The sequence below is a fragment of the Chiloscyllium plagiosum genome, unplaced genomic scaffold (assembly GCF_037043375.1).
Source record: "Chiloscyllium plagiosum isolate Xiang-an unplaced genomic scaffold, Cpla_swu_hap1 HiC_scaffold_6, whole genome shotgun sequence".
NCBI lineage: Eukaryota > Metazoa > Chordata > Chondrichthyes > Orectolobiformes > Hemiscylliidae > Chiloscyllium > Chiloscyllium plagiosum.
In genome coordinates, this window is record NW_028270144.1 from 94,582,337 (window position 1) to 94,597,507 (window position 15,171).

At 41.7% G+C, this 15,171-nt stretch overlaps 1 protein-coding gene across 7 annotated transcripts in view; it reads left to right on the forward strand.

The window, feature by feature from the left end:
- LOC122551062 (protein furry homolog) overlaps positions 1 to 15,171 on the forward strand; it is a 350,939-nt gene that overhangs the window by 149,067 nt on the left and 186,701 nt on the right. For all 7 annotated transcript variants that reach the window (XM_087988218.1, XM_087988219.1, XM_087988222.1 and 4 more), the window contains 4 exons: positions 866 to 974; positions 4,651 to 4,737; positions 6,414 to 6,585; positions 9,157 to 9,289. In XM_087988218.1, the coding sequence (XP_087844344.1) occupies positions 866 to 974; positions 4,651 to 4,737; positions 6,414 to 6,585; positions 9,157 to 9,289 (501 nt within the window). The remainder of the gene's footprint in view (positions 1 to 865; positions 975 to 4,650; positions 4,738 to 6,413; positions 6,586 to 9,156; positions 9,290 to 15,171) is intronic.

Below are 15,171 nucleotides of genomic sequence, written 5' to 3' on the forward strand. Positions count from 1 at the left end.
CATCCTCCCTCCTCGATTGATCAGGAAACCTGGAGACGAGCTGCTAATAGGTTTGCTTTGAGGATAAAACAATAAAACAAATTGGGTGTTGCATTCCTAACTTGTAAATAGCCCTTTCTTTGCAGCAGAGACTAATGTAGTAAAATGTTTCCTCATACTGTCAGCAGTTTTGTTACCAAGAGGGATACCTAAACTTTGGGTTTATGCTGTTGGGAGGCAGAACTCCTTGCCGCCATTGCAAACTCAAGAACACTCACTATCCAGTCGTCCCATGATACATTCTGATTTTATGTATCCTCTGTGTACTTGGAACTTTTTTACACAACTCCCTGCCATCTGATGAAAAGGTCTACTTCTTATCTGGTGCTAAAGTTAACAGTGACTTAAGACCTATGCAGTAACAAGACCTTTATGAAAATTGGCATTCTTCCATTTTGCATAAGCATTGTGTCGGAGAATGGTTTTTATTGAGCATTACTGGATTCCATATTCCCTCAGATCTTTAGTGGGTCCAAAATTACAATTTAAAAATGAAAATTTATTGAATTTTTTCAGAGAAAATTGTCATTATAGTCTTATTTTTACTGTTAATAGCAAACAAACTCAAAGGTTATTGCAATGTCTTTTCCTTTTAAACTTTACAACAGTTGTCTGTGAATCACTAAATGTTGCTTGAAATGGGAATACTCAAGGATGAGAAGTGGTTAATTGACTTGAAGCTGTCAGATTTCATGATCAGCTAATGTTTATTAAAATTGAGCAAATGTGATACTTCATTCTCAGTGTGATTACATGTACAGTAACATTTCCATCATTTTCCTTAGAGAAAAGTATTTAGTCAATCATCAATCTCTTTCCTTTATAGTCGACTTGGAAGCATTACAACTACACTTTTTCCCAAAGGATCTCGCAGCGTGGTGCCCAGGGATATGCCTCTCAACATTTTTGTGAAAATCATACAATTCATTGCTCAGGTATGGAAACTGATTACAAATTAGTCCATCTGTTACATTTACTTTGTTCTTGCTCAATGACATGATAAATTTAAATGAAAATAAACAAGATTCATTAGTAACTTGATAATATTCTAACAATCGTATTAAATAAATATTATAACAATTGAAGAGATTCAGAGGTCTTTAATGCAGAGCCTTAAAGAACAGATGGTTGCAGCAGGAAAACAATTTTGGAAAAGTATATATTCCATATGTCAACATACAAAGAACTTGTTGGGAATCACATGATTGCTCACATTGAAGTTGGGGAAGACAGAGCTGCTCACGTGCATACTGAATTAGAGGCTGGAATTTTGCATCTCTCCATGTGAGCTGGTGTAGGAGGAGGCATAATGTTTTGTGGGATAGGGAGGAGATGGTGTGTCTGTGGCCCACCTACCTTCACTAGACTATTAGGTGGAGATGGTGAGTACTCTAACAAATTGACCCCTTTAATTGGTCACTTAAAACCCTCCTCCCATCGCTGCTGGCACTTTGCCACCAGCAGCATGCCCATACCACATGGCCAGGTTGTTAGGTATGCCTTTGTTGCTTGGAAGTGGGCTTTGTATAGAGTTGGCTCCTCCTATTTGAGGACCCCTGCAAAAGGTCTGTCATAGAACATAGAACATAGAACATAGAACAATACAGCACAGAACAGCCCTTCGGCCCACGATGTTGTGCCGAACATTTGTCCTAGCTTAAGCACCCATCCATGTACCTATCCAATTGCCGCTTAAAGGTCACCAAAGATTCTGACTCTACCACTCCCAAAGGCAGCGCATTCCATGCCCCCACCACTCTCTGGGTAAAGAACCCACCCCTGACATCTCCCCTATACCTTCCACCCTTCACCTTAAATTTATGTCCCCTTGTAACACTCTGTTGTACCCGGGGAAAAAATTTCAGACTGTCTACTCTATCTATTCCTCTGATCATTTTATAAACCTCTATCAAGTCACCCCTCATCCTTCGCCGTTCCAACGAGAAAAGGCCTAGCACTCTCAACCTATCCTCGTACGACCTATTCTCCATTCCAGGCAACATCTTGGTAAATCTTCTCTGCACCCTCTCCAAAGCTTCCACATCTTTCCTAAAGTGAGGCGACCAGAACTGCACACAGTACTCCAAATGTGGCCTAACCAAAGTCCTGTATAGTTGCAACATCACTTCACGACTCTTGAATTCAATCCCTCTGCTAATGAACACTAATACACCATAGGCCTTCTTACAAGCTCTATCCACCTGAGTGGCAACTTTCAAAGATCTATGAACATAGACCCCAAGATCCCTCTGTTCCACCACCTCACTAAGAACCCTACGTTAACCCTGAATTCCGCATTCTTATTTGTCTTTCCAAAATGGACAACCTCACACTTGGCAGGGTTGAACTCCATCTTCCACTCCTCAGCCCAGCTCTGCATCATATCTAAGTCCCTTTGCAGCAGACAACAGCCCTCCTCACTATCCACAACTCCACCAATCTTCGTATCATCTGCAAATTTACTGACCCACCCTTCGACTCCCTCATCCAAGTCATTAATAAAAATTACGAACAGCAGAGGACCCAGAACTGATCCCTGCAGAACTCCACTTGTAACTGGGCTCCACGCTGAATATTTACCATCTACCACCACTCTCTGACTTCGACCCGTTAGCCAGTTTTCTATCCAACTGGCCAAATTTCCCTCTATCCCATGCCTCCTGACTTTCCGCATAAGCCTACCATGAGGAACCTTATCAAATACCTTACTAAAATCCATGTGTACTACATCCACTGCTCTACCCTCATCCACATGCTTGGTCACCTCCTCAAAGAATTCAATAAGACTTGTAAGGCAAGACCTACCCTTCACAAATCCGTGCTGGCTGTCCCTAATCAAGCAGTGCCTTTCCAGATACTCATAAATCCTATCCCTCAGTACCCTTTCCATTACTTTACCTACCACCGAAGTAAGACTAACTGGCCTGTAATTCCCGGGGTTATCCCTATTCCCTTTTTTGAACGGGGCACAACATTCGCCACTCTCCAGTCCCCTGGTACCACCCCCGTTGACAGTGAAGATGAAAAGATCATTGCCAACGGTACTGCAATTTCCTCTCTTGCTTCCCACATAATCCTAGGATATAGTGGGTGGCACGGTGGCACAGTGGTTAGCACTGCTGCCTCACAACGCCAGAGACCCGGGTTCAATTCCCGCCTCAGGCAACTGACTGTGTGGAGTTTGCACGTTCTCCCCGTGTCTGCGTGGGTTTCCTCCGGGTGCTCCGGTTTCCTCCCACAGTCCAAAAGATGTGCAGGGTCAGGTGAATTGGCCATACTAAATTGCCCATAGTGTTAGGTAAAGGGTAAACGTAGGGGTATGGGTGGGTCGGTGTGGACTTGTTGGGCCGAAGGGCCTGTTTCCACACTGTAATCTAATCTAATCTAATCTAATCCCATCAGGCCCGGGGGACTTGTCTATCCTCAAGTTGTTCAAAATGTCCAACACATCTTCCTTCCTAACAAGTATCTCCTCTAGCTTACCAGTCCGTTTCACACTCTCCTCTTCATCAATACGGTCCCTCTCATTCGTAAATACTGAGGAAAAGTACTCATTCAAGACCTCTCCTACCTCTTCAGACTCAATACACAGTCTCCCACTACTGTCCTTGATTGGACCTAGTGGGAAATGAGGAAACTGGAGAAATCTGAGTTCAGATTTCAGACGAACTCAGATTTCTCCAGTTTCCTCATTTCCCCTCCCCCCCACCTTGTCTCAGTCAAATCCCTCGAACTCAGCACCGTCTTCCTAACCTGCAATCTTCTTCCTGACTTCTCCGCCCCCACCCCACTCCAGCCTATCACCCTCACCTTGACCTCCTTCCACCTATCGCATTTCCAACGCCCCTCCCCCAAGTCCCTCCTCCCTACCTTTTATCTTAGCCTACTGGGCACACTTTCCTCATTCCTGAAGAAGGGCTTATGCCCAAAACGTCGATTCTCCTGTTCCTTGGATGCTGCCTAACCTTGTTCCCTAGTCAGCAATTCTGTCTCAGCCTGCTGCAGTGTTCCAGTGAAGCACAGCACAAGCTGGAAGAACATCACCTCATTTTCCATTTGGGAACTCAACAGACTTCTGGACTCAATATCGAGTTCAACAATTTTTGGCTTGACCTTTCCCATGCCCTTACCCTAACTCCCACACACCAGACCTTGTTATCACATCGTCTGCTATTACACACAGACCATTGTAAACCACTAACAGTACCAATTAGCAGTTATTCAGTCTCCTAGCCTGATCACTATCCACTCCTTTGTCTGTCCAACTGTTTTTCTTTTTGGGTTCTATCTCTACCTATAATTTACTCCTAACCCCCTCCACCCCACCCATCTTATGCATAAAAAACATTTTCCTAGCTACCATCAGTTCTCAGGAAGGATCACAAAACGCAAATTCTGACCTCTCTCCACAGATGCTGCCAGACCTGCCTACTGAGCTTTTCCGACAATTTCTGATTTTTGTTTCTGATTTTCAGCATCCACAGTTCTTTTATTTTTTTTCATATATTCATGTTTTCTTTGTAAATTTTGAATATTTTCAGTGTTTCTGTATAAAATTGCTAAATATGTTCAATATTATAGTAATTTTAAGAAATATTTTTCACTTATCAGGAGCGATTAGATTTTGCTATGAAAGAAATCATATTTGACCTTCTTAGTGTTGGAAAGTCACCAAAGACCTTCAGTCTGAATCCTGAGGTATTTATTGTTTTCTTCCAAAATATTCTTGTCTTAATTTAAGAATTTTTTTTGGATAATTGTATTATTATAGAAAAAGTTCTTTTTAACCAGTAATTTCAAACTTAATCACAAAAAAATTGTTTAGTTACAATATACAGTAAACTCTAAACTAATGAACAACACTGTTTACCAGCTTGCTACCATTGAAAGAAGCTAAAAACTTACTGAGACTAATTGAGACTGTGTGGCAATATCAGACCCTTATACCCATAACCAATTGCAGCAGCAGCAACTATCTGCTCTGGTTTACTGCTAAATCTCGTGCAAAAGTGTGTTTTACTATTTAAATTATGATTAAAGTTTGTGAGAAGATTTGTAGCTCGGGTGCTCGTTGTTGTGGTTCTATTCGCCGAGCTGGGAATTTGTGTTGCAGACGTTTCGTCCCCTGTCAAGGTGACATCCTCAGTGCTTGGGAGCCTCCTGTGAAGCGCTTCTGTTATCTTTCCTCCGGCATTTGTAGTGGTTTGAATCTGTTGCTTCCGGTTGTCAGTTCCAGCTGTCCGTTGTAGTGGCTGGTATATTGGGTCCAGATCGATGTGCTTATTGAATTCACCACAATGGTATACAGGAAAGCCACTCACACAGACCAAGTCCTGAACTATGAAAGCAACCACCCCAACACACACAAAAGAAGTTGCATCAAGACACTGTTCAAAAGGGCCACAACACACTGCAGTACACCAGAAGTGCAAAAAGAGGAAGAAGAACACCTATACAATGTATTCACCAAAAACAGATACCCCTGCAATTTCATCAACAGATGCCTAAGAGAAAGACAACTGAACGAGGACATGCCCCAACCCAAAGGACTAGCCATGTTACCATACATCAAGAGCATTTCCGAACTGACAGCCAGACTACTGCAACCACTAGGACTCATAACAGCACACAAACCAACAACCACTCTCAGACAACAACTCACCAGAACGAAGGACCCGATACCCAGCATGAGTAAAACCAATGTAGTGTACAAAATCCCATGCAAGGGCTGCACAAAATACTACATAGGACAAACAGGAAGACAGCTAACGATCCGCATCAATGAACACCAACTAGCCACGAAACGACACGACCAGCTATCCTTAGTAGCCACACATGCAGATGACAAGCAACATGATTTCGACTGGGACAACACTACTATTATAGGACAAGCCAAACAGAGAACAGCCAGGGAATTCCTAGAGGCATGGCACTCATCCACAGATTCAATCAATAAGCACATCGATCTGGACCCAATATACCGGCCACTGCAATGGACAGCTGGAACTGACAACCAGAAGCGACAGATTCAAACCACTATAAATGCTGGAGGAAAGATCACAGAAGCGCTTCACAAGAGGCTCCCAAGCACTGAGGATGTCACCTTGACAGGGGCCGAAACGTCTGCAAACAAATTCCCAGCTCGGCGAACAGAACCTCAATAAATTATGATTAAATTGTTTTGAAAACAAGGAAATCTTTAATATAAAATAGGTCATGACATTTTGATTTAATAGCCCAATAAGTGGATTGTCATATATATGTATAGTAATGTGTTTAATTTTAACCCCAATCTATATGAATGAAGGAAAGTCCTTGTTTCATGCCAAAATATTGCCAAGTGTACTTCTGCAATATGTTTCAATGCTTCACAGAGAATGAATATTGGTTTGAGAGCTTTCCTTGTGATTGCTGACAACCTGCAACAGAAGGATGGGGAGCCTCCAATGCCTAACACAGGAGCTGTACTCCCTTCTGGAAACACACTCAGAGTGAAGAAGACTTATTTGAGTAAAACCTTGACCGAAGAAGAAGCAAAAATGATAGGTCAGTCTTAAGTTGTTAATACACATTTTTTTTTAAACTGTGATAGGATAGAATTCCTTACAGTGAGAGATTAAGAGAACCATGTTGGAATTTTAAAATAAAATTCTACCTCTTGGATTCTGAAATACTTTATGCATATAGACAACAGCCACTATAAAGTTATGTGTTTGGATGTGGAACTAGAGAAACTTCCAATTTTGTAGATGATGCCAAAGTCAGAAGCATGATAAATAGAATAATTCTGAGCACCAAATTAAGTTGCAAAGGGATATTGATAGTTTCTGATCTGAAAAAAAAGCATATAGCAAATGGAAGTCAGTGTCAGTGAATGTAAGATTTAGTTTAAAATGAAAATGTTAAAAGTTGACATTTAATTGTGAATCTGTTTTAAAAATACTAAGGCCACAATTAATGTAGTGGATGGAATTGAATCTAGGAGATGCATTCCTAAGTAGGACAGAAGGGACCAGCCAATCTCTAGTATACTGCACCGACCAATGAGAGGAAGAGTCAATACACAAATAACTAGATTTTGTTTTTGTTTCAGTGTATTGGAGAAACATAACAGGTCTGGGAGAGAACACTGTTAATATTTTGAGCCCAGTGACCCTTTGTTAGAATTGAAAATAGCTGGGGTAGAATTTATACTGAAGACGCTATAGTGTCGAAACAGGCCCTTCAGCCCAAAAGGTTCACACTGACCCTCCGAGGAGTAACCCACTCAGGCCCATTCCCTTACTCTATTACTCTACATTTACCCCTGACTAATGCACCTAACCTACATATCCCTGAACATTATGGACAATTTAGTATGGCCAATTCACCTAATCTGCACGTCTTTGCACTGTGGGAGGAAACTGGAGCACCCAGAGGAAACCCACACAGACACAGGGAGAATGTGCAAACTCCACACAGGCAGTTGTCTGAAGCTGGAATTTAACCTAGGTCTCTGGCACTGTGATATAACAGTGCAAATCACTGAACCACTGTGCCACCTCGTGCCACCTGCCGTTAATTGAGAAGAGAATAGACTATGTTAAGATAGTCCCCAGAGAGAGAGAAAAGGAATAGACACATAAAGAGCTTGCTGATGATCAGCCGAGAGAGAGATAACAGCTAGGCAATGTGAACGAGAAGTGTAAATGTTTGAAAACAAGTCGGCTGTGTTGGAAACAGCCCAAACAGGACAGGACCTAGGGGTGTGAGGGAAGGAAGCAAACAAGGAAGTGGTATTTGCATTAAATTTCACATTCATTGTGCAGATGTGGGATCCATACTGTGGGAATAATGTTAAAATAACATTGAGAATACAATGCAGGTTCACCAGCAAGCTGCCTAATATACCCAAATACAAAATTCAAGGATTTGGGCTTTTTCCATAGAAATAGATGAGATTGCAAATTTGATAGTAGCATTGTAAAAAATAAGAACAAGATTATTAAAACAGATTAGAACTTATATTTATTGCAATCCAAATTGATGTGATTCCAGTAACCACTCAATATCATGGTGAGAAAATGGAGATAAAGAGCTGGAAAAAGTTTGTCCTCCTGCTTTACCATCATAACTTGGGCAAGCCAACCCCAATCCTCCAGCCAGTTGCATGTAATCAATTTTAGCTAATCTCAAGGACAGGGGGCAAAGAGGAAGAAAGTTGAAGGGCAAGCCAGCAGTCAATATAGTTGCTATATGGAGTCAGAAGGAAAGTCTCCATTAAAAAAAAAGTTGTGAAAGATTTTAGGGCCTCTTTTTGAGAAGGGTCCTGTGCAGAGAGTATCAAGGCAACACCACGTCGTAGTAAACTGAACTCAACTTGAAAGACTACTAGTTAACCATTGCAAGCTTTGTTTTGTCTTAACAAATTGAAGAGTTCAGATTTGAAATGTGCCAAACATTGAAAAGGGACCTAGGCTCACAATCACAACAATTTAGCAATGGCATAATTGAGCAAATTAAATGTAAGCATCTGCATTGCCATTGAGCCCATTTCATGCATGAGAAACAGGGTTCAACAGTATTGAATTTAGGCTCTCTGATTCCAGTGATTTAGGTGATTAATGCAAATGAGCATAGATTAAGTATAGATGGAAATTGATGGTAGGGAACAGCAGGAACATATTTTAGAAAGAATGCTCATGAACTGTACATAATTTATTTTTAAAAATTGCACCAAATTTAATATAAGAAGACTAGCAAACTCTTCCTGAAATACATGGAAGATAAGAGGAACCAACTTCTGAACCTGAGAGCTCGTGTATCATCCTGGAATGTTACTTATACTGCTGGGTGAGATATGCACTGGATGTTACACCAAGACCACTAAACAATGCCAAATCAGCAACATTTCCATCACCCTTCTTTTCTATTGCCTCCAGGTGTACCAGATTGTTGACAAACCCAGCAACCCATGACTCTGTTGAAATATAAAATAAATATTTTTGATTTTATTAGTATAATGATGTAATAATGGTGATGGTACTGCAGGTTGTAAGGAAATTCAGGGTCAATGCTTTAAGTTAGCAAAATCTGTCAAAACTATTCTAAAGTTAGATTTTGCCCTTAACTCAACAGGAATATCTTTGTACTACCCACAACTAAGAAAAGCACTAGATAGCATCTTAAGGCACCTTGACAAAGAAGTTGGTCGTTGTATGATGTTGACCAATACGCAAATATTGAACAAAGAGCCTGAAGACATGATCACGTAAGCATGCAAATAATTAATGCAGAATTCAGTTTTGAGTTGATGTGAAAGGTTGGAGCTGTTCTATGCAGCTGTGCACATCAGTTCCAATCTTTTCAGAAAGGCAAATATACTAGCAGTGCTCAACTACTGTTGTCAAGTTATTTGTATAAATATTCTCAGGCCTGTATTTTTGCTCCTGAGTCAGAAAAAATCCCAATTCCACAATATCAAATTTAGGAGAAAGTGCCTGATTTCTAATTTTATTTTTAAGATTGGGAGGTGGGGGGATTGCTGTGTTAACAAGAGGCAGGCCCACTACATTAGAGATGTATGGAGGCAGCCATAACAGGTATTAGGTGCAGAAGCTGGATGTTTGAAAGGCTAACCTCAGTGATCTTACACATTGTCTTTTTTATGTAAGCTGGAGCAATCTTCTCATCCTCACCATTGCTAACTTAACCATCGTGGGAATATTTAACCATTATCCCAATTAATGTCCTTCCACATACCCTGCATGGCCCTATATAAGACATAGGTAAATTTAGTGCAAACTCCTGGCAACACATGCCTTCCATCAACTTCTGTTTGTCCTTATCCTCTCCAGGCCAACTCAACGAGTATAACAACATGGCAGACATTAAGATCCAGAATACGATGAAACAAAGTAAAGTTGTAATTGTCTGCTGAGGAATTCACTAGTTGGGAGGTTGGAGGCTGGAAATCCTGCAGCAAGTAACTTACCTCCTGACTACCTAAAGCTTGACTGCTGTCATCAAGGCCCAAATCAGGAACACTCCCACTTGCAACGAAAAACCTGGGAACTATAGACCAATAAGCCTAACATCTGTGTGGGCAAGTTACTTGAGAAGTTACTGAGGGATAAGATTTACTTGCTATTGGAAAGAAAGGGTTTGATTAGGAGTCGTCAGCTTGGCTTTGTGCATGGGAGGTCATGCCTCACAAATTTGTTAGACTTCTTTGATGAAGTGACCAGGAAGAATGACGAGGGCAATGTGGTAGGCATAGTCTACGTAGATTTCACTAAGGCTTTTGATAAGGTTCCAGTTGGAAGGTTAGATCGCATGGAATCTAGGGGGAGCTGGCAAATTGGATACACAATTGGCTTGATGGTAGGGAACGGAGGGTAATAGTGGAAGGATGTTTGTCGGACTGGAGGCCTGTGACTAGTGGAGTGCCTCAGGGGTCGGTGCTGGGCCCATTGTTGTTTGTTATCTATATCAGTAATTTGGATGAGAATGTACAAGGCATGATTAACACTGAAATAGGCGGCATCGTGGACAATAAGGGAGGTTATCAGAAATTGCAGCAGGACTATGATCAGCTGGGGAAATGGGCTGAGAAATGGCAATTGGAGTGTCTTATAGATAAGTGTGAGGTTTTGCATTTTGGAAAGTCAAATCAAGATAGTGTTTGCATGGTGAATGCTAGGGCCTTAAGGAGTGTAGTGGAACAGAGAGACCTTGGAGTTCAGGTTCACAGTTCCCTGAAAGTGGAGTCACAGGTAGACAGGGCAGTGAAGAAGGCTTTTGGCACACTGGCCTTCGTCAATCAGGGCATTGAGTATTGAAATCGGGAAGTTAAGTTGCAGTTATACAGAACGTTGGTGAGGCCGCACTTAGAGTATTGTGTTCAGTTTTGGTCACCTTGCTCTAGGAAGAATGTTGTTAAACTGGAGAAAGTGCAGAAGAAATTTACAGGCACTTTGCCTGGACTCAATGGTCTGAGTTATTGGGAGAGGTTGAACAAGCCAGGACTTTTTTTTCTTTCAAGCTTAGGGGACGGAGAGGAGACCTTATAGATGTGAGTAAGATCATGAGAGGCATGGATAGAGGGAATGCACTCAATTTTTTTTCCAGGGTAGGGGAATCGAGGACTAGAGGGTATCAGTTTAAGGTTAGAGAGGAAAGAATAAAAGGGAACCAGAGGGGCAATGTTTTTTTACACAGAAGGTGGTATGTATATGGAATGAGCTGCCAGCGCAAGTGGTTGAAGCGGGTACATTAACAACATTTAAAAGGCTTTTCGACAAATACATGCATGGGAAAAGATTAGAAGGATATGGGCCAAGTGCAGGGAAATGGAGTTAGCGTGGACATACATTTTGGTTGGCATGGACTCTATGACTCTATGACTCTATGACTTGCCTTGTTGAAACTCCATCATCCTTCATGAGATGCAGAACAAAGCAGCCCATTTGATTGGCAGCACATCTTGAAGTATTCCTGTACTAACAACTGTCAATTGCAGCAGTATGTACCAATTGAAGGCAACTGCACTTTTACATGAACAGTTGCCTTCTGAATTATAGATGTGTAAACCTTCCCATTCTTCCACCTCCACAAATGGTGGGTGCTAGGTTTGAAGCAGGACCAGTTTGGTTAAGCCAGAGACCCTCTCCGTCATTGTAAAAATTGAGGTCATTGTTTCAGATGCAGATTAGAAGGTTTATAAGGCATGTGTTAGTGCTTGAAATAGAAAATAGCATGATATTGAAATTAACAGGACATAGAATGTTAAAAGGAAGTAGCAGATATGCTCATCTCAAGACCATCATCATTGCAATGCAATGCATTTAAGCATTGAATTATATTGAAGTTAATGAGTTATTGTCAGTTGCATTTTACAGTAAATAATACAGTAAAATATGGTGAAGACCTTCAACTGTTGCCACAGTCTGGTGCCATTTTGAATATCTTAAGAATATAAATAAAAGAATAAAAAGATATAACTGGAAGAGAGTCTATCTTTGTTCTGCCGCCTCCGTCCTGAACTCTGAGCCCTCAGCCGGCTTGCTAATGACACCTGTGTCTCCACCCCTTCACATCGCCACCTATACCAGACCCACCAACATAGAAGTCACCACTCTTCAGGTGCCACTTCGTCGTCAAAGGGCCCACTTTGCTGGCGCCACCACCAATGGCAGGACCCACACTTGCCCCATAATCAGGAGTCCCCTCCTCCGGGCCTACTGCTGCACACCTGATAATGCCAGGAGTCCCTGTTCTGGGCTTACCACAACCGTCTGCCACCACCTCGCCAAAAGTCCCAATGTCACCTTATTGGTGCCGCCATCTTGAAAAGTGAGTTGCTTCTGATCACAGGAGGAGCTTTGCCACTGCTGCCTTCAGTTGCCAGGAGACGCCACCATTCGTGCGTTCTCCCTGCCGAGCCAATGCCACCAATTAAACTGCCGCAAAAAACCACAAAGAAAAAAAACAAATGAGAAAACAAAAGAATATAAAGAAAAAGAGCAGAATCAAAAAGAACAAAAGCAGATGGGAGCGGATGAGTCCCAGGCTAAAAAACCCACACAGCTCTGCTACTTTGCCACTATCTTGATAATCAATTCTTGAGATGTTTGTACTACTAATTCTTCTATTAGAAGCGCTAACAGATGGCAGTATGATCATTATCCCCTTTGTCTCTAGAGATGTGCTTATTTTCCACTGGGTGATATAAATCATCCTATAAGTGTGTTATTGCTATGGTTATTGATCACATGACTTTTACTAAGTGGGGAAGGAGGAATAAGCAATACGCAAATCTCCCCCCATCTTGAAAATTCAGCCAAAGAGTATTTCCAGTGTTTATGTTATTTAATCCTATAACAAGTGCATCTTGTTCGAGCCACAATGATATACAACAAACACTTAGCAGGTCAGGCAGCATCCTTAGGGAGAGAAATTGAATTAGTGGCCCACATATTTTCTTCTTAGGTGAAAGCGCAGAGTCCAGAAATTTCAGGCTCATTGCATCCACCTCAGGAAAATGTCCAAATAACAGGAGCTTCATTCAAAAGGGCTGGTGTGCACTGAATGTCACTCCACCACTCCAGGACAGGTTAGAGTTGGCCACAGGGGCTTCTAAGTACTGAGACATGTTTGGTAAAAGGTCCAACTTATTGCTCTGGACTTGGTCCCAGATGTGCTGGGAATAATTGGATCTCGAGCCCTCACCTCTCATCCCGTCTCACCCAGATTCCATGGTCTCATCAATGCCAACCTGTATCCCCCACTATCAAATCATGTATTTCCAAGACCCTCACCCATTATACTTTGAAAGATCATAGAATTCCTACAGTTTGGAAGCAGGCCATTCAGCCCCTTTGAGTCCACATTGACTCACTGAAGGTCATCCCTTCCAGACCCACCCTATCTCTGTAACCCTACATTTCCCATGGCTAACCCACCTAGCCTGCACATCCCTGAACACTATGGGTAATTTAGCATGGCCAATCAGCCTAAGCTGCACATCTTTGGACTGTGGGAAGAAACTGGAGCACCCAGAGGAAACCACATAGACATAGGGAGAATGTGCAAACTTTGAACTTGTATCCTCCATGCCAGTTACTCAGTATCGACACTGGTTAGGCTCCAGGATTCATGTCACATGAAGGAAAATATAGTTTGAATTATCTATAATAGGCTTTATTATATAATAAAATCAGTCTAATTGATAACATTCCATTTAATGCATTAAAATCCCTTAAATGTCTTAATCTCTTATAAATTGCAGAACTTGCATTCATATCCCTCAATAAAACTAAAATTTAGGGCCTTCCTGCTTCCCCAGTGCTACAGTCATTGATCGTGGAAGCTATCAATAGAAATAATATTCTCTTAGGATTATGTCAAAAAACACATTGCTTTTTTGAAATGTAAAGAACTGGGGATGTAAATAACGACAGTCCACAAACCTTATCCAGCTTTTCTGTGCATTTATAAGTAATTGCATGTTACAAGCCGCAAGAAACAGACCTTGCTCCAGTAAATATGGGATACATTTGAACTCATTGGAATTGAGAACAAATGAAGCCTCAGGCTATGGTTTCCTCCATCAGTGAATCTCAGCACGTTCTCTTTCCCCTGTTGGTAAAAATAGGGTCTGTCTACATTGCTGGTGGAGCTGGGGTTGTTGGGATGGGGGTGTCTTCCATTTCTGGGTAGCAGTACCAGTTGGAAAAAAAATGAGAAGTCTCCATGACGCTGGAAAAATCGGAGGCAGCATTTCAGATGTGAAGACATTTAGTAGCCAAGGGGAAGTAGATTCAAGATTAGGCAGGGTTAAACCTTGAAAAATGGTGTTGCGTCATATGCCTTATCATGACCATGCTTACTTTAGGATTTGTTGATCTAATCTGCAGGCCATTGAGCTACTGGTTACCTTGATCTGCAATCACGATTAATCTTCACTGTGGCATGGGTACAGCTTATTCAGTTCTTTATTTAGTCACTGTGGAATGTCATGTAGGATAAAAATGGGAAAGTCAGGTGTTTAAATCTCTATGTTATTTGCCTGTCCTGCCTTCTGGAGGCCATGGTCCTTTTTGTGCACTTTTATCAGGGTTAGAAAGACCACCCTTGCTGATCGCTTCCTCAGTCACATCTCTCCAAGCTACCTTGAATTTCTACCCCACATAAATATCCCCTTACTTCAAGACTGTCAGATCTCCTAGCAAGCTCTCCTCATGAGAGTCCCAGGAACTTGCCTTCCTAGACTTCCTTCCCATTTCTGTATTTACCGAAGCTACAGAAATCAACAAACAGTTCAGCCATTCTGGAACCTCTGAAGTGTCCTCTAACCTATATGTCCTTCCTTTGATAGATTTGAGGTGCCAGCCTGCTTGATTGCTTGAGAAACCTGGACCCTTCATTCTAACTCATTCATACCAACCAGACATCCCAATCTGACCTAGGCCCATATGCCAGCATTTGGCCCATATCCGTCTAAACACTTTCTATTCATATACCCATCCAGATGCCTTTTAAATGTTGTAATTGTACCCGTCTCTACCACTTCCTCTGGCAGGTCTTCCTTGCACTCATCGGGTCCTATTTAAATTTTTCTCCTCTCACCTTAAACATGTGCCCTCTAGTTTT